Source organism: Fusarium sambucinum, chromosome III (genome assembly GCF_050947815.1).
Source record: "Fusarium sambucinum isolate potato_lamoka chromosome III, whole genome shotgun sequence".
Lineage (NCBI taxonomy): Eukaryota > Fungi > Ascomycota > Sordariomycetes > Hypocreales > Nectriaceae > Fusarium > Fusarium sambucinum.
This window is the reverse complement of record NC_139292.1, coordinates 363,454-387,964: the sequence shown is the minus strand read 5'-3', so window position 1 is coordinate 387,964 and position 24,511 is coordinate 363,454. Positions and strand designations below refer to the sequence as shown.

General features: G+C 46.3%; 9 protein-coding genes across 9 annotated transcripts; 5 read left to right on the top strand and 4 right to left on the bottom strand.

The window, feature by feature from the left end:
* Positions 1-2,736: 2,736 nt before the first annotated feature.
* Positions 2,737-4,911, top strand: FSST1_010304 (uncharacterized protein; the record flags this gene model as incomplete). The annotated part of the gene is made up of 1 exon (XM_083233321.1): positions 2,737-4,911. The coding sequence occupies one exon, from the start codon at positions 2,737-2,739 to the stop codon at positions 4,909-4,911; it is 2,175 nt and encodes a 724-aa protein (XP_083080000.1).
* Positions 4,912-5,960: 1,049 nt separating this feature from the next.
* Positions 5,961-6,371, bottom strand: FSST1_010303 (uncharacterized protein; the record flags this gene model as incomplete). Its single annotated transcript, XM_083233320.1, has 1 exon — positions 5,961-6,371. The coding sequence occupies one exon, from the start codon at positions 6,369-6,371 to the stop codon at positions 5,961-5,963; it is 411 nt and encodes a 136-aa protein (XP_083079999.1).
* A 1,502-nt stretch (positions 6,372-7,873) lies between these two features.
* FSST1_010302 (uncharacterized protein) lies at positions 7,874-12,844 on the top strand (the record flags this gene model as incomplete). Its single annotated transcript, XM_083233319.1, has 3 exons — positions 7,874-8,541; positions 8,622-10,989; positions 11,051-12,844. 3 exons carry the CDS (start codon positions 7,874-7,876, stop codon positions 12,842-12,844), a joined length of 4,830 nt encoding a protein of 1,609 aa, XP_083079998.1.
* A 164-nt stretch (positions 12,845-13,008) lies between these two features.
* On the bottom strand, positions 13,009-14,059 carry FSST1_010301 (putative cyclase-domain-containing protein; the record flags this gene model as incomplete). Its single annotated transcript, XM_083233318.1, has 2 exons — positions 13,009-13,056; positions 13,112-14,059. The coding sequence occupies 2 exons, from the start codon at positions 14,057-14,059 to the stop codon at positions 13,009-13,011; spliced, it is 996 nt and encodes a 331-aa protein (XP_083079997.1).
* Positions 14,060-14,611: 552 nt separating this feature from the next.
* FSST1_010300 (lipase family protein) lies at positions 14,612-15,538 on the bottom strand (the record flags this gene model as incomplete). The annotated part of the gene is made up of 1 exon (XM_083233316.1): positions 14,612-15,538. One exon carries the CDS (start codon positions 15,536-15,538, stop codon positions 14,612-14,614), a length of 927 nt encoding a protein of 308 aa, XP_083079996.1.
* A 3,052-nt stretch (positions 15,539-18,590) lies between these two features.
* Positions 18,591-18,901, top strand: FSST1_010299 (uncharacterized protein; the record flags this gene model as incomplete). Its single annotated transcript, XM_083233315.1, has 2 exons — positions 18,591-18,822; positions 18,870-18,901. The coding sequence occupies 2 exons, from the start codon at positions 18,591-18,593 to the stop codon at positions 18,899-18,901; spliced, it is 264 nt and encodes an 87-aa protein (XP_083079995.1).
* Positions 18,902-19,542: 641 nt separating this feature from the next.
* On the bottom strand, positions 19,543-20,955 carry FSST1_010298 (uncharacterized protein; the record flags this gene model as incomplete). The annotated part of the gene is made up of 1 exon (XM_083233314.1): positions 19,543-20,955. The coding sequence occupies one exon, from the start codon at positions 20,953-20,955 to the stop codon at positions 19,543-19,545; it is 1,413 nt and encodes a 470-aa protein (XP_083079994.1).
* Positions 20,956-21,311: 356 nt separating this feature from the next.
* On the top strand, positions 21,312-21,890 carry FSST1_010297 (serine hydrolase domain-containing protein; the record flags this gene model as incomplete). Its single annotated transcript, XM_083233313.1, has 1 exon — positions 21,312-21,890. The coding sequence occupies one exon, from the start codon at positions 21,312-21,314 to the stop codon at positions 21,888-21,890; it is 579 nt and encodes a 192-aa protein (XP_083079993.1).
* Positions 21,891-22,881: 991 nt separating this feature from the next.
* Positions 22,882-23,910, top strand: FSST1_010296 (uncharacterized protein; the record flags this gene model as incomplete). Its single annotated transcript, XM_083233312.1, has 1 exon — positions 22,882-23,910. The coding sequence occupies one exon, from the start codon at positions 22,882-22,884 to the stop codon at positions 23,908-23,910; it is 1,029 nt and encodes a 342-aa protein (XP_083079992.1).
* Positions 23,911-24,511: the final 601 nt, after the last annotated feature.

The window sequence follows — 24,511 nt, the reverse complement described above, 5'->3', positions numbered from 1 at the left end:
TATTCCGCATTAACCTAAATGCGATCTAGTCCGGATGAAAAATACGAGGTCTAGTCTCTTTTTAGTTGTTCGCGGTTCTCCGAGTCTAGAGCCACACATGAAACTGACCCCTGTCGATCGCCGTTCTCTTTCCCATCCAGAAGAAAAATAAAAGGGGATCTGTGAGAAAATCCAGTGGTCTCTCGATGTAAGATTTTGCGAGTGTGGGAACTTCTGTACATAGTATTGGGTTTGCAGTGGTGGCAAGTAAGATAGGGGACTGCAGATTACACCTTGGCAGAGAGGAAACATAACATTGACACCGACAGCGCACCAGACTCTTTCGGAAAATACAATGCCGCTATTGGAATTAAAAATGATGGAAATACGATTGACTACAACCATTCCCGGGTCTTTGGCTTCGGTTTAGATTTCGCCCGGTTTGATTTCGATATAAATAGCTTGCGCTACTGACGAGAGCCTCACAGCGGCTCGAGCTTAGGTTTTGACAGCTAGGCAGCCTTACTTGGGCGCAAACAGCGTGACAGTGGATGACGGGTTCATTTACCGAATTTATTTTCTGCTATACGGCAGTACGAATTAAGTCTTGGAAGAGTTGAATTGATAGCGGCGATACTCAATCTAAGCTCAGAGTTAAACTCTAGAGTTCGTATTCCACCGACTCATGTTGGCTGCATAACTACTGTAACTTGACGTCAACGACATGAGGGAAAAAAAGCCTCAACTCTACGACCGTAAGAACGATGATCTTGGCTTGATGTTTACTAATGACAAAGAATCGCATTGATCCGACGACAGCCATTTTCTCACAGTACTAGACGACAGGTCCATAATTTATCCTTGGTTTTGTGATCGATTCCCGTCATGATGTGGTGATTATTTGAGGCCTCCACTATAACATAGGCCAAGCTTTGAAAGCTCGGCTTCGGCAACAATGGCCGGCCGTGGCAGGCATTGTCAAGGTTAACTCATGTTTGTTAATCATGGTGCAATGTTTACTACGGACATGCTACCCTGAAGCTTGTCGCTCATCTTTAATCACGTTATCGTTTGGTCTTGATTGCATGTGGAAATGTTGAATCTGCAGAATGATCGCATTTGAGTCTTTTTTGTCTACGCTCATAATTCAATAGAAAATTCTAACTACCCACAAAATAGTGACAGAATGAGTTCCTGCATTTCTCTGCATTCGCAGTGCCGTTCACTCAATTGAACAACTCATTATTACACGTGCAGAATGTCATCCACCCCATCAAGACATGGAGACCCATGCAGGAACAGAGGCTTAAGCTTTGTTTGCATTGATTGAGTTTTTCAGCATCAACTTAAAAATAATACAAAATTAAATTTAACCAAAATCCACTACGAGATGCCGATATACCGTGCGATTATGTTGAGCGATAGAGAGTAGCATCACATCGTTAACATTTCTGATTGAGTCAGCGTCGTATAGCGGTTTGTTAAGCGGGCTGATTCGAAGCAAGGATTGCATCTCGGACGTAACATCACATATTGTTATGATCACCAACAAGACCGGGGTTCATTACAACGTGACTGACTGAAGGAACTGCGACACGTAAAATGTCATCCATCGCCTTTCTTTTTCTCCTTCTTTTCTTTTTGCTCATTTACGGTACTTGACCCGACTCTCCACTGCCAAGTCGCTATCAAGAACAGGAGAGAAGAAACTTGCTAGACGGTCGGCACGCGAGATTTTGGTGATAAAGTGGAGCGACAAAGCAATGATCAAGTTGCAGGGAAGTTTTCTCGTGTATGTAGCCAAGTGGCAGGCCAAGGACCACCAATTGATACGAGGCCAACAGATGATTTGTTAGCATGACCCTTGTCAACAACAGAGCCCCACGAATCGAATCATGGAAAGAAAACACTGTCCAATGTGCGAGTCGCTGTAGTCACAACCAACAGCTCTACTTTTACAGGGGCTTTTAGTATCTGCAGATCGCAAAAAGTTCCTCCCCTATAGCAACTGTCCGCGTCAGATCATATTGCACTAGGATAACAGTCTAAGGCAGGGGGTTCATGCTACCAAGAACTTTACCCCGCGGAAGACTCTTGTAGTGAGTAATTAGTATGTACGGGCAATACGGTTCCTGTACCTGAGAGGTTGCAACTGGGTAGTGGCGTTTTAATTAAGTCTATCCTAAAAAAGAAGCCGTTTACGATGCATTGACCAATCACATCTCTCCCGAGTCACCGTTTGAACCGTTCGTCAAACATTGTCAAGCTAAATTAACCGTGCCAGACGAACACGATGCGAAGGTACCAGGGATCCCGTCACATCCGAAATGTTATGTTGCAACATCGTGATTCTCAACATGGTTATTATGGAACCCCTTTCGCCCTGAACCCTCAACCCTGTTCTGCCATGCTGTCGCCTGGCTGAAGCTTCCGTCTCCACCGTCACCACGGCCAACCTCTTTTCAGTTCATCACCCATTGGCAATTCTACCAGGATGACATCACGTTGCCAGGATACCTATGGAGACAGCCCGTATTTACCATCCGGACTTGAGCGGAGTTGGGCCGACATACGAATAAGGAGATGATAAGATCTCTTGGTACGGTCTGGGGGTTGGAGGAGCAGCACATGTATAAGAAGACTTCCCCAACGATCTCTGTTTTCGATCTCTCTTCCCTCCTCACCCAACTTTCGTTTAACACAAACAGCTTCACTCGTTTATAAGCACTCGTTAAACTCGGATCTATCTAATTCAATATGCGTGGTCTTGTTATTTTCAGCGCGGCCGTTGCCGTCGCCAACGCTGCCGCTGTCGAGAAGAGGCACTACCCCGTCCCTGGACAAGAGGAGCATGTCCCTTCCGTTCCCGACAACAACTACACTCCTCCCAGCAACGAGTATACTCCTCCCGATAACGAGTACACTCCTCCCGACAACGTGTACCCTCCTCCCAGCAACGAGTACCCTCCTCCTGGACCTAGCAAGGAGGTTCCTCCTCCTCAAGAGACCAAGCCTGTGGTTCCTCCTCAAGAGACCAAGCCTGTAGTTCCTCCTCCTCAAGAGACCAAGCCTGTGGTTCCTCCTCAGGAGACCCAGCCTGGCGTTTACCCTCCTCCTGGACCTAGCAAGGAGGTTCCTCCTCCCCAAGAGACCCAGCCTGAGGTTCCTCCTCAAGAGACCCAGCCTGAGGTTCCTCCTCAGGAGACTCAGCCTGGTGTTTACCCTCCTCCTGGACCTAGCAAGGAGGTTCCTCCTCCTCAAGAGACCAAGCCTGTGGTTCCTCCTCAGGAGACTCAGCCTGGTGTTTACCCTCCTCCTGGACCTAGCAAGGAGGTTCCTCCTCCCCAAGAGACCCAGCCTGAGGTTCCTCCCAAGGAGACCAAGCCTGGTGTCTACCCTCCCCCCGGCGAGACCACCGATGAGGTTCCTCCTCCCAAGGAGACCAAGCCTACTGGCGTCTACCCTCCTCCCGGCGAGACCACCGATGAGGTTCCTCCTCCCAAGGAGACCAAGCCCACTGGCGTCTACCCTCCTCCCGGCGAGACCACCGATGAGGTTCCTCCTCCCAAGGAGACCAAGCCCACTGGCGTCTACCCTCCTCCCGGCGAGACCACCAGCGAGGTTCCTCCCAAGGAGACTAAGCCTGGTGTCTACCCTCCTCCTGGAGAGACCACCAAGGTTCACACTCCTCCCGCCGAGGAGACTACTAGCGACTATGTCCCTCCTGTAGAGTCTACCACTGGTGTCTACCCTCCTCCTGAGGAGACCAAGTCTTCGTACACCAAGCCCTCTTACACGAAGCCTTCTTACACCAAGCCAATCTACACCAAGCCTTCTTACACCAAGCCTGGTTACCCTGGTACCACTGAGATGACCACCTCAACCATCTACACCACCACTGCCTACACAGTTACCAAGTGCCCTCCTGAGGTTACTAACTGCCCCGAGAAGCCTCATGTCACCACCGAGACTGTCGTCATTGGCACCACTGTCTGCCCCGTCACCGAGGAGCACCCCACTGACGTCGAGACCATGCCCGTCTACACCGACGTTCCCAAGCCCAGCAAGCCTGTCCACACTGCTCCTGTTGAGCACGAGACCACCACTCACATGACCACCTCTACCATCTACACCACCAAGGTCACCACTGTCACCCAGTGCCCTCCTGATGTTGTCGACTGTCCTGAGAAGCCTCACACCCGAACTGAGACTGTCGTCGTCGGTACCACAGTCTGCCCCGTGACTGAGACTCATGTCGTCCCTGTCCCTCCCAAGCAGACCTACCCCGTTGTTCAGCCTCCCAAGGACACCCACCCTGTCGTCCAGCCCCCTAAGGAGACTCACCCCGTTGTTCAGCCCCCTAAGGAGACTCACCCCGTCGTTCAGCCTCCTCACAACCCTGGCAACGGTACCTACAACCCTCCCAAGCCTCAGCCTCCCAAGGAGACATACCCTGTCCCCGTTCCCGTTCCCAGCAAGCCTGTCAAGCCTGAGCAGCCCGAGCACCCCGAGCAGCCTGAGAAGCCTGAGAAGCCCCAGCCTCCCAAGGAGACCAAGCCTGTCGTTCAGCCTCCCAAGGAGACTCACCCTACCTACCCCGTTCCTCCTCAGCCCGAGCAACCCGAGAAGCCTGAGCAGCCTGAGAAGCCCGAGCAACCCGAGAAGCCCGAGCAGCCTGAGAAGCCCGAGCAGCCCCAGCCTCCTAAGGAGACCCAGCCCGTTGCTCAGCCTCCTGCTCCTCCCGCTCCTTCCAAGCCCGTTGAGACTGCCCCCGTTGTCCCTCCTTCTCCCAGCAAGCCTGTTGAGACTTACCCTGTCCCTCCTGCTTCCACTCCCACTGAGCCCGTTGAGGTTGTCAACGCTGCTGGACGTGTCGGTGGTAGCATCCAGGCTGCTCTCTTCGCTGCTGGTATCGTCGCTTTCTTCCTGTAAACAAACAACTATTTTGTAATTTCACTTCTGATGCTCATGAAGGAGCAATGAGGATATGACGGATTGGAGACATACATATACGTTGCATAGTTGCTATGCACCTATTACCTGCACATTATTACCTTTCCCGATAAATAATTTCTTAGAATAATATACTGAATCTTAAGTCAATTCCGGCTCCAAACCTTTGTCTATGCAGCGACCTTTATTCTTGTTTCTAGTTGACATACTGAATGACCCTTTCCAGACTTTCGCAGTAAGTGATGAGTATTGATGTGCTTGGGTAGTCACGTGCAGTTGTAGGACTGTCTCTTTTATGCTTTGTTTGTTTCACTCAATTGTCTCAAGTCTTCACGCTGTCTTAAACACTTTTCAATATTTTAGTATAGCGGCTACATTGCCGATGAGGTCCTCTAGAATGCTCATTGTCTGGACAGGTATCTACTTGGCAGCATTGGTTGGTAGCATGGTTAGCATAGGCATGTGCCAAGCTGGCTGGTCTCACAGCTAGGGGGGGAAGACTCAACTCCACCACAAGGTTACCTGTAATAACTGCCTGCTTGTGATGCGCCACACATATCCGGCGTATCACAATATCTTGAGGGCATAATATGGTCTTGATTTGGGAGCAAATCGCACATGTTGATCCTTATATAGGTATCTAACAGTTCTTGCTGTACATATGTGCATTTTGCACGTAGAGTTCGGATCCTGCCGTTGTTAATTGTTTCTTATTCTTCTTGTAGATGGCCGTATGTTGCTTTTTGCTAATTTGTTTATAGACTACTGGCGATGAATATGTGGTGTTGTTGTTAGACGGAAAGAGTATTTCGTACCCAGGCCTGATTCCATCTAAGCGTGGAGAGGAGTGGCAACGTGTTGGACACGTCTAAATACGATTAGAACTTCCAGCAGGATCACAACGCCCAAACGTGGATCAGGACTTAAGAAAGTTTACGAAGCGAGTGGTCTTGGTATAGAAGATAACTTGTTCATTCAATTTTACTTGTGCCGTTCTGCTCTCTTTGCGATTGCATCCTCGCCACGGATCAGTTTACCGTACAATGCGGAACTCCATTCTTCGCAACACACTTGGCAGTTTGCGCCGAGTTGATCTTGATCCACACGCCCTTCTTGATAGCCTTCTCACTGCCCCTTGGCCCAAGCTTGACATAGTATGTTCGATCGGCGAAGCAGAAAGCGTCAACATCGGTGCGAGGTTTGTGGAAGTAGCCTCCACGAGAGGAGTTGGCCCCGAGGCTGTATTGATGGCATTTGACAGGTTTAGCGACAGTACTGAGTTGACAGATGTGTTCTTTCATTCCTAGATCCGCCCATTTGGCTGTCCAGGGCGTGTTGTTCTCGAATCGACCGCATGGAGGTCCCTTGCACTGCGATGCCTCGACGGGTGAGGCACCGAGAAGGGAAGCTCCCAGAGATAGAATGGTAGTGAGTTTCATGTTCGTTGATAGATCTGTAATTGAATGGTAGTGGCGGGCTTTGGGGAATTTCTGCAAATAGACAAGAGGTTTATAGCTTCAATCGAGGGTCTATCAACATTTATATACATCGTAGCAGCCCTCCCCGACCGACTGTTCCCTCCACCAAAACATCAACAGCATGAAGATGTCCCATGTTAAATTCGATTTAGTAGTCTCTGTACTACTAGTTGCAGAAGCTGAACAAGAGTTGCTCCGTGCTTACAGCCACTGAACCCAATCATCTGGCAGAGCGTGGTGCGGCTGAGCTCTGAAACAAGTAACCCCAAGATCTAGACTCTGTGGCGTTTGTTAGATAGATTTGACCCCAATACTGATAGGTTTATGCACCGGCTTGATTCCCGGTAGAGGAAGGTGGTTGGTTTGCATAAAATTACTTTTTCCAGAACTGATCTAGACTAAGATTTAAATAGACTGAGCTCTGTTAACCTTGGAGATGGATGTCTTCCAGCACTTGCAATTGGTGAACAACAATGTCACCCACTGGTATCCAGAAATAAGGCTGTGCATATGGTAGGTCAGGTGTTCTGATGGACCATGGCCTAAGAATAGAGCTCTTGCGGCATCTGTCATTGATCGGCATTCTGGTCCTTCAAACAGGGACCTTCGATACCATGAGGTACCGCTCAGGAAAACAGCCTTTCTCCTATCTTGAAGAGACAGTCGAATTCAAGAACGATTTGACTCGACTTCTAAAGTCATTCTCCGAATTCGAGGATATCTTATTGGAAACAGTCGATCGCCATAAGTGTATCATCCCACCACGAGAATTCAACATACACATTGATGCCAAGGGTAAGATCAAACTGTATCGAGCCACGGTGACCTACATTGCATTTCCAAAAGGAAGAAAGGCGTTTTCAGCGGGATAGTCGAAGCAAAGGATTTCGAAAGATGAGATGAAGAAGTCAATACACGTAGTTATTCCCATGATATTCACATGGGTTATATACTGGTACCACCAGGCTGTGACACCCCTGAAGTAGCAAACCCCATCGTCATATAGATGTCTCGTCACGCAGGGCGGTTGAAATCGGCCTTGCGACGTTTTGCCTGTGGCTGTGCCGAGAAAACATTGTTACTTAGATACTTAAAGTGGCTCATGTCCTTCCAATTGTCAGAGAAGAGAGGTAAGGCGCTTCGCAGCATTGATTGGTTGCCCCGTTAGTATGAGCATGCCTCAAAATTGGGGCCGGACGGGAAGACTTAATGGAAAATGTGTATCCGTAATCAGGCATCAATCTCTGTTCACTCTATCAGGATCAGCCTTGCGGATCATGTTCCCCACCTGTGCGTTATTTGCCCGTAGATCAAAAATATGTTCTACTATCTTTTCCTGTTACTGAAAAAGTTGATCTCAATGAACGCATTTCCACTTTGAAAACGACTTCGTTGAATCTGATTGTTGTCTTCTTCGCGTCATCGTTTGAATAGAGGTATAAAAGAACCGCAGCTCTATCTCTATGGAGCCGCAGCAGGTATCCGCTACTCAGAAGTGGGTATGCCCCAACCTTGCTGTCACTTCGAACTTAGGCCAAGCGTTGTGCCGAGAAGGATACAGCGCGGACGGCGACTTTTTGGACAAAGATAAAGCTTTAGCTTGGGCAATAAACAAGGAAAAAATCGAACTGATCAAGGCAATTGTTGAAGATGGAGTCAACATTGACCTCGGAACCGATCCAAGTCAAAATGCTGCTATACACATCGCTGCTTTTGTCGGGTCCTGCGAGATAACCTCCATTCTCAAGGATGCAGGCGCAAGTCTTGAGGGGAGGACTGTGACAGGAGGTACTCCTCTTCATATTGCAGCACATTGTGGCAGGTTTGAAGTAGCTGAGTTGCTTTGTGATCTTGGGGTTGATACCAATAGTCGCTGTGATGGTGGGAGCCCTCCAATTCACTACGCCGCAAAAGCTGGACACTGCGAGACCATTCAACTGTTACTCGATAGAAATGTCGATGTTGATTTTCGTGATGATGAGGGGATGACAACTCTCTCGATTGCAAGCCAGAATGGGAGAATTGGGGCTGTGCAGCTTTTAGTGAAGCGGGGAGCCAGCATCAACTTTCGGGACAAATATGGCAATACACCTATGCACTACGCAGCCGAGCATGATCACGTCGAGATAATGTAAGTGCAAGTCGAGACTAATCCTCCCCAATGCCTTTCACTTTACCTTACTATACCAGGATCGGCTGACGTGGATTTAGGAAATATTTCATTGAGCTTGGGGGTGATTTGACTTCAAGCAACAAGTACAGATGCAACGTCTTATCAAAAGCAGCGCTTGGCAAAGCTCGAGATGTGGTCAACCTCATCGTTCAGTTAGAGGGTGTTGATGTAAATCAACAAGATCGCTATTCTGTGATTGTGCCACTGATGTCCGCTGCGATGTCTGGAAGCTTGGAGATAGCCCGTCTTCTGGTCGAAAATGGTGCTTTACTCGAGGTCACTGACAATCGTGGGAACACACCGCTTCATGCTGCTTCACTACGAGGCCATATTGAGATAGCGAGGTTCCTTCTCGAGAAGGGCGCAAACATCGAAAGTAGGAACAACAACCAGAAAACACCTTTTATATTGGCTGCGTTGGAAGGGAATATTGGAGTCGTTCGCTTGTTAGCAGAATACGGTGCCAACCGAGAAGCGAAAGACTCTAACGGCCGTTGTGCGCTTCACTACGCTGCTCTCTCTGAAAACAACCTATTGCTTCGCTGTCTACTTGAGCTTGGTGTCGATATTGAAGTAGAATTCCCGTCTGGTAGCACGGTACTAGAATTCGCAAATGCAAAGGGCTGGGAAGGCATAGTGTCTTCCACGCTGGAATTTGGAGCAAGCACTATTGCCAAAGAGAAAGAAAAGGGCACTATTTCGCGACGCTCCTCCAACGACCAGCTGATTGCATGCGCCAGGCATGGAAATATGACCCAAATGACGCGTTTTCTCGACGAGGGAGTGGATATAAATGTCTTGAGCACCTCTGGTCGCAGCGCCCTATCTGTAGCGGCAGAGCATGGCCATCAGCATTTGGTCAATCTCATTCTCGAAAGAGGTGCCCTTCTCGACCTTCAAGACTCCAACGGTGAGACAGCCCTTTGGTGGGCATCTCAATGTAATCATATTGGAGTGGTACAAAGACTCTTGGATCTCGGAGCCCAAGTTGACTTGTCAGACTCAGATGGCAACTCGCCGCTATGCGTTGCGTGCCAAACAGACCATGTGGACATTGCCGAGCGCTTGCTGGAAGCGGGAGGCGACCCTACAACAACAACCAATTATGGCATGACACCGTTACTCTTGGCTGCAAATGCTAACCATATGAAGGTAGTGGACTTACTTATCGACAAAGGTGTCTCGACTGTTGATCAAATTGCCGAGACTGTTAAAAGTGGTGGTATTGGACCTAACAGTGTCGCCAACATCACGCGGTACCTTTGTGATCGTTATGGTCGTGATCACGTAAAGGACTATTTGGACCTTGACGATGATCTTGATGAATTCAATGAGAACTTTCCACCACAGCAAGATGAAACCAATTCTGCAGATGACTTCGACGACCCGATCTACGCTAAGCAGCTCATATCGGCGGCCTGCGATGGCCTTGTTCCAGAGATGATCCGATTGATCAAAGCGGGAGCAAACATCAATGGAACGGATGGAAAGGCAGTGCCACTAATAAGTGCCGCCCGTAACGCCCAAGAACGCGTAGTGCAAGCATTGATCGAAAGCGGTGCTCAGGTCGACAAGGTCGATGAAAGTGGAATGACAGCCCTATGCGTTGCTGCGCACAGGGGAAATAATGCCATCATCGACCTTCTTTGCAATCACAATGCTAATATTGGGCATAAAGATGCGCGGGGAGTAACGCCACTTAATCGTGCGGTCTTCAGCGGACACGCAGATGCAGTGGAGATTCTTTTGGATCGAGGTGCCAAAATAGATGACAATCCAGTCAACTCATTGGACGTTGCTGTTATGGGGGGCTCTGAGCCTGTCATTGAAATCCTGGTGAGAAAGGGTGCAAAGGTGCGAGACGTCAATGAAATAGGGTACACCCCTTTGCTTTGTGCTGTGAACCGAGGAAAATGGAGTATCGCCGAAACTCTTTTGAAGACAGGAGCTGGACATGACTTTGTACCAGGTTCTAAGCATTCCCCTATGTTTGAGGCTATTAGCTCAGGACAGGCAGCGATGGTAGAACTGTTGGCGAAGTATGGTGCAGATATCAACCACCTAGAAGAAACTGACCAAACCCCACTGATTGTCGCAGCTCAATTAGGCAAGGACATAGTAGTTCAGTCTCTTATTGATATGGGCGCTGATCTCGATGGCCGGGACGACAATGGCCGGACGGCTCTGTCATATGCCAAGGAAAACGGCCGAAAATCTACCTTGAAGCTCTTGCTCCAGGCTCAGACGCTACGCCGTGATAGCCAGTATGTGGAGAAAGCTGAGGAACAGCGAAAAAATCCCAAGACATCTTTCGAGTATCGGCCAATTCTCGAAGGGTTCATCAGGGTATTAGTGCTTGAACCAGGGCAAAAAGGAAACATCATTTGCTTTTCCCTGGTTCACGTGGTATGGTCCATATTCTTCCTTATTCTTGTGCCCTGAGGGCTTCTAATCATGAACGGCATAGAAACTATCTAGGTCACCTTCCTTTGAAGCTCTCTCATACGAATGGCAAGGCAAGGAAGGGACAGTCCCTACTCGCTGTGACGGGGAACGTATCCTAATCACTCCAAACTGTCACGCAGCACTAGAGGCCCTTCGGTCTGAAACTAGAACAAGGACTATTTGGATCGATGCTATATGCATTAATCAGCAAGATAATACAGAGCGTGGCATCCAAGTCTCTATGATGTCTGAGATCTACTCAAAGGCTACGTCAGTGTTGATATGGATCGGTGAAGAGGAAAGCAACTCGGATCTGGCTTTTGATTCAGTTCCAGTTCTTTCTCGTGCTTTTGAAGAGGTGAAAATGTCGCCAGAATCCGCTCTTACACCTCCAGATGTCATACACATGGATATACTTCTTGGACTACCGGAGATTCAGCATTTCACCAGGCAGGAGAAGGCTTCGAAAACTTGGATGGCATGGCATACTTTATATCGAAGATCTTACTTCACGCGAGCCTGGATCTTCCAAGAGATTATCCTAGCAGGGCCACGAGGCATAGTCATTTGTGGGACTCGTCAATGTTCCTGGGACGCATTCAACGCGGCTCTAAAAACATTTAGAGCATTGCAGATGGAAAATTGTGAAATGCTGCAGACGGATCAAGTCGACTGCCTGGAGGCAATCATGGCCAGCGACGATAATTTTCGCTTGCAACCAATTTTAAGACTTGATGACGCGCTAGGAGCAATGTCAAGCTTCAAAGCAGGGGATCCTCGGGATAAAGTGTTTGCAGCTCTGGGACTTGCTTTCGGAGATGGGAGAGACCATCAAGCTTGGGACTCTATCCCGATTCCAAAGGCAGACTACACCAAGTCTGTCGAGGAAGTTTACATGAATGTAAACCGGTTCATCATTTCCCGCTATGGGGACTATGATCTATGGCATTTTCTTGATCCTATCAACACATCCACTGGAACTGGAGATACGAAAATCCTTCCTTCTTGGGCATACGACTTCAGGAAACCGCGAATTCGCCATCGTAATCCACTTACTGGAGACAATGCAGAGTACAATTACAATACTTTGGTATGTGGGCGCCAAATGACGACGCAGACGTCACTTTACGTGAATGGATGCGTCGTTGACGAAGTCAACTGCAGAGTTCCTATTACGAAGGATAAGAGTACTATGGATGTCGTTAAAATAGTTGTTCGATACATGAAAGGCATGAGGCGTGGTGTCTATGATCCAAGCCCGGACATTGGTAAACAAGGGGTGCAGTTTTGTACTCGCGAAGAGACTGAAAATGGGTTTTCAACAACAAACATAGCTGCTCTCCTGAGCACGCTGATGAATCTCGGTGGCTGTTCAACAGACAAGACCATGAAGTTTGTAGCATACGTGGTATGGCAGCTCATGGCAGACAACGATATATCAGAAATCCTCAAGGCGCCTCCAGAATTCCTCCAAGACGAGATCGAAGCCTGTGAAAGATCGTCAAACGAACAAGCAGATTTTGACATCGCTATTTGCAACGACATGGAAAGACGACATCATTATTATCACGATCTTATTTACACTGACAAGGGATACTTTGGCCTTGCACTAAACGGCGAAGTGTGTGAAGACTTGGTAGTGACAATTGTAGGAGGCTGTCCAGACTTTGTTCTACTAAGAAGAAAGTCAAGCGATGATGACACATGGTACGAGTATGTTAGTAAGGTATACATGAATGGTTGGACAACGGACAAGGTTAAGACAGTGGATGACTTGGGTGATGATTTGAAGGAAGTTCGTTTCGAGATCCGCTAGTCCTTGTAATAGTCCTTTAGCATAGACTTGGGAAACCCCTTTAGAGTCAACTTCATGGCAACCTCGGCGAACGACGATTGGAGCAACGTTATATAAATTCCTTTATTTCTTTCTCAATTAAGATAGTTTGCTAATTGACAGACCAACATTTTCTCACCAGTGAATCAAAAAATTGCGACGCCATTTGGCGGACTGGCCACGCCTCCCGGAACCTGTAGATATCTTCCATTAAGCTAAGCCAACAACACAGAGGTTATAAATACTTACCTTGAGTGGCATACTCGAGAAGAAGAAAGACCATCTCTTTCTCTTCTCGCATTCTTTGCTCAAAGTTTCCAGATCGAATAACTCCCCGATCGGCATTCCCCAACCCGCTAAAAGCCATTCATGCAAAAAGAAGTCAGTATTTTGACAAGGCCACGCTTCCATGCTAGGTTGATCACCAACGACTGCAGCGAAGCCCTGATCCCATAACCATCTAACGGTTTCCTCCGAGGACTCGATACCATGAGCGGGTGGGACTTTGTAATCTGCCAATGTCTTGCACTCATCGTCAGAGAGCTTGTCGTAGGCTCGGACCCATCCTGTTCGGATAAAGAGTATGTCGCCTTGTTGGAAGATTGTGCCTTGACTTTGGGCAACTTCTTTCAGGGTAGTTACTGTGATTGACTTTGTTTCAAAGGGGGTCAATGGGACATTGTTTTTATCAGCCCAAGATGCGTAGTCTAGGAGTACTCCACGTCCAACAATGCCACCACGCTCAACCCAAGCTGCACGAATTAGCTCTTGAATCTCCACAGTAACTGAAGATTTACCTTGAATGCCATTAACATCCGATGATAATAACTCATCAAGGCTCTTCCCGTTGAACCATAGTTTCTCTTTCTGATATGCATAATGCCGAAATCCATCCCACTGCGAACTACTCTGCGTATTAAACGTCAAAGTATCATCATTCACTGCGCGGGGCGATTTCGTAGTAATCTGATGCTTGAAAGGTGCACGACCAAAGCAAGGCCGTGACATTCGGTTTAGAGGCCAGTCTGTAGAGACTCGAACGCCATCACGGATCTCGGAAGCAGCTTTTGCCACTACATCGGGAGTCAAGAGGTTCAGCATTCCGCATTCGTCATTTTCTCCGAATAGTCCCCATGCATTGCCGGGAGGGCCATCTTTCCGTAGAGGAAGGGAGTCAAATGATGGTCTAGTAGACATTTTGAAGTTTTGCTTGCAATTGAAGGTGCGTTCAACGTTGAATGTTGGCGTTGACGTCGATTTAAACCCCCGCATTTTGAGGGGAGCCGCGGTGAGAAACCCGAACAGGAATGTTGAGAAAGCTGCTTTGTCATCATGACAGGGCAATTAAAGATGTTGATATCAAGAATCATGATATAATGATGCGATTTACCGGTTTCGTTAACCTACTATCTAATGATGTCTGAATTCCACGGTTTGTAGAGTCTACTTAGTACAGTGTTGCAGTCTCGCAGAAACACTCGCATGCCAAGGTTGCTCGCAGCGTGTATAAAAGTGGCGTCATCCACGAAAAGCTTAATGAAAACAAGCTTATTAGTGCACTTTTGTCAGACTAATGATATAGACAATGCGTTGTGTAATAACTAGATTATTCTCTTCCGCTGATAATTCTCCGTCAATAGTTAATTAAAGTTACGTATTTCTCTAGATATAACAACACAGCGTTCACGAATCTTAACGCTTTTCGAAACACTATCAAACAAAGGGCGTACTAAAAATAAATGGAGTCTCTTAAAAACCTCCAACCTGAGCTGGGCATGGCCCAAGAGTCGTACCCATAGAGCTGTGCATGTAGATTCCCTGATGATCACCCCAGTAAAACTGCAGTGTGTTGGGGTAAAAGATCTTTCCTACTCTTGAGCGAGGTCCGTTGGGGTTCTCTTGGCCCTCATAGTACTGCCATGATGTTGTGTTGGCAGGGTTGATCCAAACCATGCCGGATGGGTGCTGATAGATAGGTTGCGATGGGAGAGAAGGCACCCAATCTTCACCATTGACAACGCCTGTGTACTTTCCAGGGAATATCGCATCAAATGCGTTGGCGAACTTTTTGTTTCCTACACGTGGGACACCATAGGCAATGATTTCCCGGATGGTAGTACCAGTACCAAACTCTTTCTGGATTGACAACGCTGTGAGAAGTGCGATGGCGGCTCCCTGGCTATGTCCCGTGACGATGATTTGGTCGTTGGGGAATTCCTTGATAGTCTCAGCCAGCGCTGTACGGACAGAAACCCAGCCGTTGAACCAGGCGGTTTGCCAGCCTGCAAAGACCAATGACCCGACAGGCAGACCCAGTCTTGGGTCCGGAATTATCGGAAGAGCCTGAACGTCTTGAGAGATGGAAACAAGACTTGACAAATTTGTTCCTTCGACAGCGACGATTATTCCCAAGTTCTCGGAATGGTAGATGTTGGTACGTTGCACAGTATCACCGTTGCCAAGGGCATGCAGCAAAGTCTGATCACCAAATTTGACACCAGGTGTGTTTGCACTTCCTCCGCAGTAGGTATTCTGCACTGATGCCACTGTATTGGTGAAGTGAGACAATGGGAAGGGCAAGCTACTGTCTTGGCGTTTGCCTACGTCAGTAGGAGCGGCGTTGGTGACGTTCGTGAGAGCTGCCAGTGCCACGGCAAAGAAACGAATGAGCGCCATCTTAAGAAGGTCTGACCCGGGCTGGTATATGGGTATAAGCAAAGAAGGACAAGACAGACATTTTTGCTGGGGCATGTCTAGGTTTTATAATATTAACTGAGACAACGAAGATCGATCCATCGTGCTTGAGATTTGCAAGCGTCTTGGCTCAACTACCGGTGTACGAATGCAGATGAAAATGTTAGACAATTGCTTTTTCTGGAACCTCTTGGCTAGCTGAACGCCACGCACGAGCCGTCCCGGCCGACTCGCCTACGAGTATGTTTCCCAAGTTAGAATAGATTCGCGTTAACGTTCCACTAGATCGGACGCGACTTTGCGTCGTCCCCACTATCACGACTTTGCTGTTGTAATAGATGCTACCCTCGAGCAACTCGACATTTAACAAGATGAATATGGCCTGTTTGGTTGGGCGACTTGAAACAAACAAAACGTTCCAGCTGAAGGGCTATTGTGACTAGGATATACTACTCTGTTACCGAGTCTTCCGTTACTTCTCTAATACATTGAGAATCCTCATGTCGATATTGTGCTTCAATATATACAAATATATTGCCTTGGCGTTACTGCCACCATGGTATGTAATTTCAATAGCCAGCGTATGTCTTGTTTTAGTGGTATTCCAAACTCATTCAAGAACACAATGTACCAGCTGAAGATATTTTATTGAATATTAGAGTTATTAAGAGACTTGGACTTGCATTTGCTTGCATTTGCTAGTAAGTACAGAAATTAACAAATGTACTAGCTGAGACTCGTTATACGTATCTAATATAATTTAAATGAGTTTACTAGATATACCCTGTGAATTGTTTTATACGCTTAGCAATCTAAGACACCTGACCAATTCTGGGTCCTGGCATGAAGATCTGTTCCTTCAAGATCTCGATTGCCCAAACCGTGTCGCACATCTCCCTGCTCTGTTCTCCGCATTTGCTCTACATATCTTAATAAGGAGTGCATACATAGTCTATTGAGAACAAATGTGCTGCTTAATGAATATGTCTTTGATATGCTGCCCATGTGACTCTGGTGTAATCTTTGAATATTCTCCATTTGCAGGGAAATCAAGATGTTATTTGGCACGAGGGTCCAAGACAATTAGTCTTTTGGCAGGACCATCCATATAATTTAAATGTGAGATCGATGATTGAATGAACTGATTGAACATCTAAGTTGAAGGACTGCACACAGGAAAGAGATGTACATGTAGGTATGATGTGATCACGTGATCTTACTCGTGACGTCTCTCACGTTCAACACATATCACGATATGGCGTTCAGTCTACCAACACTCAGTGATGTCGAGACATCAGGAAGCCTTCAAATGGCATGGGTCTTCAAGAGTCATATTTTTTCTATCGCTATTAACCCCACAATGACTTTCAGACACCAGCAGCGCATTTTGTAATCATACTTCACCGTAGCGCCTCTAGCAGACGCCTAACTTCATACTCGTCAACAAGGCGACGACACGGCTAGTGTCATGGAAGGCGTCTTCTATCAACTCATTAACCACGACAACCCATCCCTTGGGTCCTTTGAGCAAAGGTAGCAATCAACCCGTCGTTTTAATTTCGCCCGTGGATACGGAAGCTGAACAAGTAAAGTTTTGGCTTCATGATGATAACGTTATCGGTGCAATGATTGCGCGGGGCATCGGATCATGTTTGAAGACTGTTAGTCACAAAGGTAACATACTGAATCCGCGCCATACATTTGGTGCTTGGAATATGCTCAGAGTGATGGACATGGTCTGCACAACACAAACTTAATCAGTAACAATCCTGTAGCACTCGATAGTTGCAAAATGAAAACGAAACAAAATATTGAGACGAAGTTGAAGCCAAACAAATTGACGACAGAGTTTGAAACTCAAACTACAGGCAGCTAGCTAATTCATACTGAAGTTTCGATAATTACAAAATTTAGTTCCCTATTCGCCGTGGACTACAAGTGTTTCAAATCTAATTTCGTTTTTTCCTCTCTTAACTTTTGCCTGGACCTTCTCAGTTCCCTCAAAGTTCTCAAAGTTTAATTTATCCGCGCAGATGAAATTGTCGATGGGTCTTCAAATTAAAGCTTCTCTTAAGACTAGGTTTTGCAACAAGCGTGTGTCTTGCATGGCAGCTGCTTGAGCTCTGGAATCTCAAACCTAATACATATAGAATTAGCGTTCATTTGTGTTTTATTTTATAGTAGAACAGCAACAGAACACGAGCTGTGAAACAAGCTCTAGAAAACTGAGTTAACTTCAGGGAATTTAATAACCTCAATATTTCAATATAAATCCTCTAGCTCTGAAAGTTGCTGCTGAGGGATATTCTGCCTAATCTCCAAAAGTTTTTTTCCGTTTTATTCATTTCACGACTATGTATTCCAAAACTCTAACGGAAATCGAGTCTAAAAATAAGAGAATATGCAGACATAATACCCTCACTAGACTAGGTTTAATCCAGCACAAAGGCCATACAGCGTCAAATCCAGGACTCCAGACATACCTCACTTACGTTTACAGCTTGGCAAGTCAGGTAGAGAAGGTAATGACCAGTCTTGATAGCAAAGTCCAGGACAAAATATTGCACGGGAGACTAGAACGTCGCCGATACCTGCAGTTCGTAGTCTTAGTATAGATGGTAGTGATGTTCTCGTTTTCCCATCAACGTGCAAACTTTACTAACTGACTTTGAACATTACCATTTCATTCCAATCCTAATGTCAAGTTATGAAAGTAAGTGATAACCTACAATGAGATAAACCTCGAAGAATCATTGTTTATGCCCTCAGATGCATCACTTCAGCAAAAGTTTATCAAAGGCCGCAATCTCTACGTCTCCCAAAGTCTGGCTCGGAATGAATATAAAAAGGCAGGGTGATCCCACGATTTTCAAATTTCTTCTTCACCAATTCACCATCTGCATTCGTCCATCCAACCTTCGACTTCACTTCTACAAGTCTTCAACCAAGATTCACATCGCACCATCACCCAAACCCATCACCCAAACCCATCACCCAAACCCATCACCCAAACCCATCACCAAAACCTATCATCATGTGCTGTGGTTCAGATGCAAGCAAGACCCGGGCCAAGAACGAGCAGAACAGAAAGACTGCAGCTCAAGTCGCCCGCGGCAAGGCGATAGCTGAAACGTACAGGCCAGCAGGGTACAGCTGGGTCTACCGCCCTACAAAGGCCATGCAGAGGGAAAAGGACGTAGCGCTCGGCAAGGAGCTCGGCAAGGGTATCGCAGCGGCCAAGGCTCGAGGCGAATGGTACCCAGACCGTAAGTTATCCAGCAGACTAGACATTGTCAGTGACTAACTTCTTTAGCTGGCCGCAAAGCTTTTGAAAAGCGGAGGTAAAGGAACTTCGCTTCATCTTGCCACTCAGTCATGCACAATGCTGGCTGATGCAAGGGAAGACGAGAGGCTATGCATCTCTCGTCCACGAATTGTTGGAAGGTACTCAAAGATAGGAGGGAAAACCTGTTGTTTTTCTCCTTCATGTTGGATGTACCTCTCCAGTTTCTAAAAGAGGAAAGGGTCTGGCTGTCTAGTTATCTTTTGGTAAAGGATTCTCAAAACCTTGATAGACAATAACAACCCTACCATTTACGTCTCCGTGCAGCTTTGTGATTGTATCTTGCGAAATGTAGTTACATCATGTGATAAAGTAGCTTTGCTAGTCTTGCTGGAAGGTTCATTCGCAGCGACAGTGATCAAGACTGTCACCATCCTCCCAGCTTTCATCATAAAGTGAATTGCTTTGAAGTACCTACGTCGAGTTAAATGATAAGGATATCTATTAAGCTTGCTGGGCTTTCATGTTCTGCCTCGCAACTCTTGGGCGGTGGCTGCGATGAAAACAATGTTGTTCCCGCCAAATACCCAACTGTGATTCAATCCATGTTTTCAATTATCTTTATCTTTCTAATGTCTTTGCATACTTTATCCGCTGCGGCATCAGCCATTGGGCTTGTAAGCAACATTACTCTTGTGTTCCTTCACAAGGTATCCAAATCGTCGAAAACGGAATGTAAATACTCCCCAGTCTCCTTCAGACTTATTTCAGCCAGGTTGGTTTTCTGAAGCTTCGCACCCAGGTGTTCACAAATATCTGACTGCCGAGCTTCACATCTGCACATCATGTCTCCCCATTCATGACTCGAACGTGTGCAGAGCCAGATCCAATATCTCATCTTTTCCGGCGTCTTGATAAACTGCGGAAACATGAGTTGTGTCACACCGGGATGTAAAGTAGAGTCATCAAGTCTTGTCGATGAGTTTGTTTGCTCTTCAAAGATGCACCACATTACCTTGGCAAGGCTGTAGTTTTCGAACGTCTGTCTTTCCAAGTCGGATGATCTAGCGAAAGGCAGCATGTAGCCTGCCGTTGGGTTGGAGTAGAAGATACTTGGTGACATAGAACAAGGATTGACGCGACTGTGCTCCCAAGTATCATGAGTTGCTTCATTTATTCTTCCAAGACGCGGATGAAGCCACCGTTCGGGTCCTCCAAATTGCTCCAGGTCTACCAAAATGATGTCGTTATTGTCCGATAACACGATATTCTCCAATCTCAGCTCAGGATAGAAACTGCCGCCAGGGCAGTGAATATGTTGGAGAGCTTGTAATATCTGTCGAATCCACTTGAGCTTGTCTTTAATGGTGATGGGGGGATATTGTGAGGGATACGATAGCCTATCGAGAAGTGTGCCTCCAGAGTGAAAGTCTAGTATAAACCCACAAACGACTGACTCTTCGACTCCCTTTATTTCCCTGGTCACGATATATCGAGGTTTCCCTATCACGTTGGGATGGTGTGGCATCCGAAGAAGTTCCCTTAACTCATGGTACATCCGAGATATCACAGAAACAGCTCCCTTGAAAACCATGAGGGGCTCATTCGGAACCTTAACAAGGGACACCGAGTCATGCAGTCTTCTCACTGTTTGTATCTGTTGGATACCAAGAACTGGTGGAAGATCTAGCGAATAAGAGGCCCATAGACTAGACAAACGATGCAGAGTCAAATATCGTTCTTGCAACGCCAGATTGGGCGCAAGCCACATCGTCGCTTCTTCTTCTGGGACTGATATGGACGATATGTGAATCGTAGAGCCCATTGTGGTTCCCTTCAAGAGTTGTCGAAAGGCTCTTGAATTACTCCAGTTGGTCAGTCGCGCTGCAATGATTTCTAGCATATTGTCGCGTGCGCTTGTAGCCTCAGGGTGATCGTGGGCCTTCCAAGCCTGCGATAGAGTTTGGGATTCGCTGTCATCATCCAGTATGCAAAACAAATGAAGAGGAGGGAAATCTTGGCCATCGTGAGTTTTTGGGACAATTAATAGGTTGTTTGAACCGTCGTCTGAGATTCCCTGTATACTCCACGTCAATGGCAACGCGGGGTCGTACATGTTGGAAGACATTCCGGGGGTGTGAGTTTAGTTGATGCGGTGAGAAACAGTGGAAGTGAAACTTTTACTGCGCTGTATCTAGTCACTGTACAAGAACGCTGTCGGGGGAAGCACGCCCTGTTATAGTTGCGGCTGCATGGTAAAGCTACCTTGTCTGTCTCGGCAAGAGTTAGCTGACGTCAGAATTCTAGGTCTTTCCAATTGAACCGTATTTGTACCTGATCTGATCTGATATCTATGTCTTTGCTCCTTTCACGTTCTCTTCGATGAGACAAACACCTGTCATTCAAGTTAGCTCAAACATCATACTACACTACTAATTACCCTGTACACAACATTTGTCCATCAACGTCAACATGGAAAAGGAAACCGCCACAACTGAAATACTCGCAGGTCTGGAGTCTCATTTCTCTAGCATCTGCAAGGTAGGTGGCGCGCCCGGCTTATCACTGTCTGTCATCGCCCACGGGAAAGAAGTTTACACCAAACATTTTGGCTTTCGCGATGTCAATGCCGAGAAGGCCCCAGATGGCTCCACAACTTATTTCATCGGCTCTTTGACCAAGGCTATGACAGCAGCTACAGCAGGAATACTTGTCCAAGACGGAAGGCTTGAGTGGTCCACTCGCATTGCATCCATTCTCCCAGAACTTGAAGATGCTTTCAGCGGTCGCGGCTCTCAGATTACCATCGCCGACCTTTTGTCGCACCGCACCGGAGTCGCCAGAGGTGATGGTCTGTGGTTGCAGCGCGCAGGAAACATTCTCCTCGACAAGTCGACAGGCATAGAGACTTGGACGTCCCAACCTCTTGTTCGCGACTTTAGATCCGATTACCTTTACAGTAACTACGGATTTGACATGGTCGGCAGAGCCATTGAGAAAATAGCCCAGTTAAAGACACAGTTGAAGACACTTTATTACTCTCTAGGGTAGGGTAGATTGAGATGACAGGTCCGCACGTGATCCAGATCAATTGTATGAATTCAGCCTCTGGATTCGGCCCTGCTTTAATTTAATATTATAAATTACCCTGATAGAACCCTTATAGTCTTATATTAATAACCTTAACCCTTTAGTTAAAGATATTAATAATATAAATAACCTGCCTTATTAGGCAGATTAGCTACTATTAGATATACCCTATATCTATAGCTGCAAGGAAATCTTCTTCCTTAGCCCTTAGTTCCTTACTTAACTTTAGCTTTTTATATAGCCTTATTAAAGTGCCTAGCTCTTTATAGAGATAATATCTCTTAGCCTCTTTTTCCTTAAGTAAAAGAATTTAATAACTAAAGGTAATTAGCCTAATAGTATTATTATAGTTAAAAAGGTTAAAATCCTAGCCTATTAAAAAGGCCTCCTTTATAAGACTAGAATCCCTTAATAATAATACTATAATAGCCTTAATAGCCTTAGGCTTAAGGTTATAATTATTATTATAATAAAAGTCTATTTTTTCTATTAAGCTTTAATAATATATATAATCTAGCTAAATAACTAAGGGGTAAATATACTATATTTATAATATAATTAGTATTATAGATTAAAAGGAATTATAATTAATTAACTATTATATTAGTATTAATATAATTTTAGTAGATTAATAATTATAAAAAGAAGAAATAGCTATTATATATATAGCTTAAAAGCTTCTTTTATATAACCCTTATTATAAAGTTTAGTTATTACCTTAATAGTTATAGTATATATTCTTAGTAAGAAATTTAATTATTAAGAGAACTTTATTTTAAAATAATAAGTTTTTAATCTATATAAATATTTTATTAAATATTAGAGTTATTAAGAGGCTTAGACTTATATTTACTTGTATTTACTAGTAAAGTATAGAAATTAATAAATTGAGAAAATAGAGGGGAAGAGCCTGGGGACCTGTTTCAAGGAGAAACTCTTCGATCCATTGAAAATGACGCGAACATCCGCTTATGACCTTCCGAACAATGATAATGAAGCCAAGGCCTATTTCCCTCTTCAGGATGGCTCCCCGTTCGAGGTGCCGATTCCAACCATCTCGGAGAAAACTCTCATGGCAGCAGCTGGATCCGTCCGAAGCTGCACGGACGATCTCGTCAAGTTCTACAGCAACTTCATGCACGCGGCCAACGATCAGTTTGCCAATAACACCACTTCCACGTCAGGATCTCCGTTCAAGCAGCTAAAGCACATTCTTCGTCCTCACAGCCAATTGACCCTAGTGTCTCTTCGTGAACAGTCATATGCCCTGGGTTGGGGTCGGGCAGAGCTACCAGCTGTCCTTGGAGCGTTCAATTACAATAAACACCTACTTCCTGCCATGCCGCAGATTGGTGAAGGAGGCCCGAACCGTCTCGCAATCTACCATGGAGGCAGCATGCAGGGATTCACTTCGTGTGTTTACCTTTTACCTGAGACAGAGACAGCCATCATCACTTTACAAAACTCGACTGGGCTCTGTGATGCTTGCGACTGGATTCCTCAGTTGATCCTCCACGAACTGTCTGGACCTGGACGCAAACTCATCGACTTCAAGGGACTGGCTACCAAGGCTGCCAAGACAGGCACAGAGCTGGCGGATAGAATCAACGATGAGCTGAAGAAGGGACGAGAAAAAGACACCAAGCCACTGGAACTCAAAGCCTATACAGGCAGATATTGGAATCAGCTTCATAACTTTCACATTGACGTCAGTGTCGACGACGATGGAGATCTACGGATGACGTTCCAAAGCATGGGAGATGAATCGTACAAGCTTAGACACTACCACCACAACTCCTTCGTCTGGAACGTGTCGCATGATGAGACAGCGAAGCAAGGACGTTTCCAGACGCGTCCTTGGGTGTCTTACCTGATTGAATTCGAGTGCGGGGAAGGAAATGCGGCTGAAGGCTTGCGATGGGAATACGACGTTGAGCTTGAATCGCCCGCCTTGTTTTCTCTCGAGGTAGGCTCTCGCTGAAGGATGTCAAGTGCAGCGTTGCGGTGATGGTGGGTGTCGCCGCTGGCACTAGTGCAAGTATGTATCTTCCTAATTGAGACATTAAATTCTGAGGCCTCCGAGCGGTTGAAATACGTGATCTTGCCCAATCAATCCAACTGCAAGATGAACCCAATTCATACATAGGGCCAATGTATCAAGGCATGACAGGCATACGGGGTTAAACGTGTCTTATCTCAGCCGCATTTCAAGCCTAAGTCTCGTGCACAAGATACCTCATCTTCAGATGACAAGGTAGGACTACCTTTCGCCCAATCCCCAACCCCCGCCAGACACAATGAAATGGCACGGTAGCCCCCACACCACCCTTCTAGGCTCGTAAGGGTTACATACCATCCTACTAAATGTAGCACACGCGTGAATAATCAGGCTCGGAATCACTTTCGGGTTCTTTGCATGAGCGAAAAAGACGGCGCTTAAGTTAGAATTCCCCTACCACTATGTTTCAAGCCATCTTTCTTGGCCTCTGGCTCTTCCGTGGTTGCCTCGCTAACCTGTTGTCAACATGATGGGATGTAAAGACGACCTGCCATTGAGAAAGATTAGATATTTACCCTCGTGC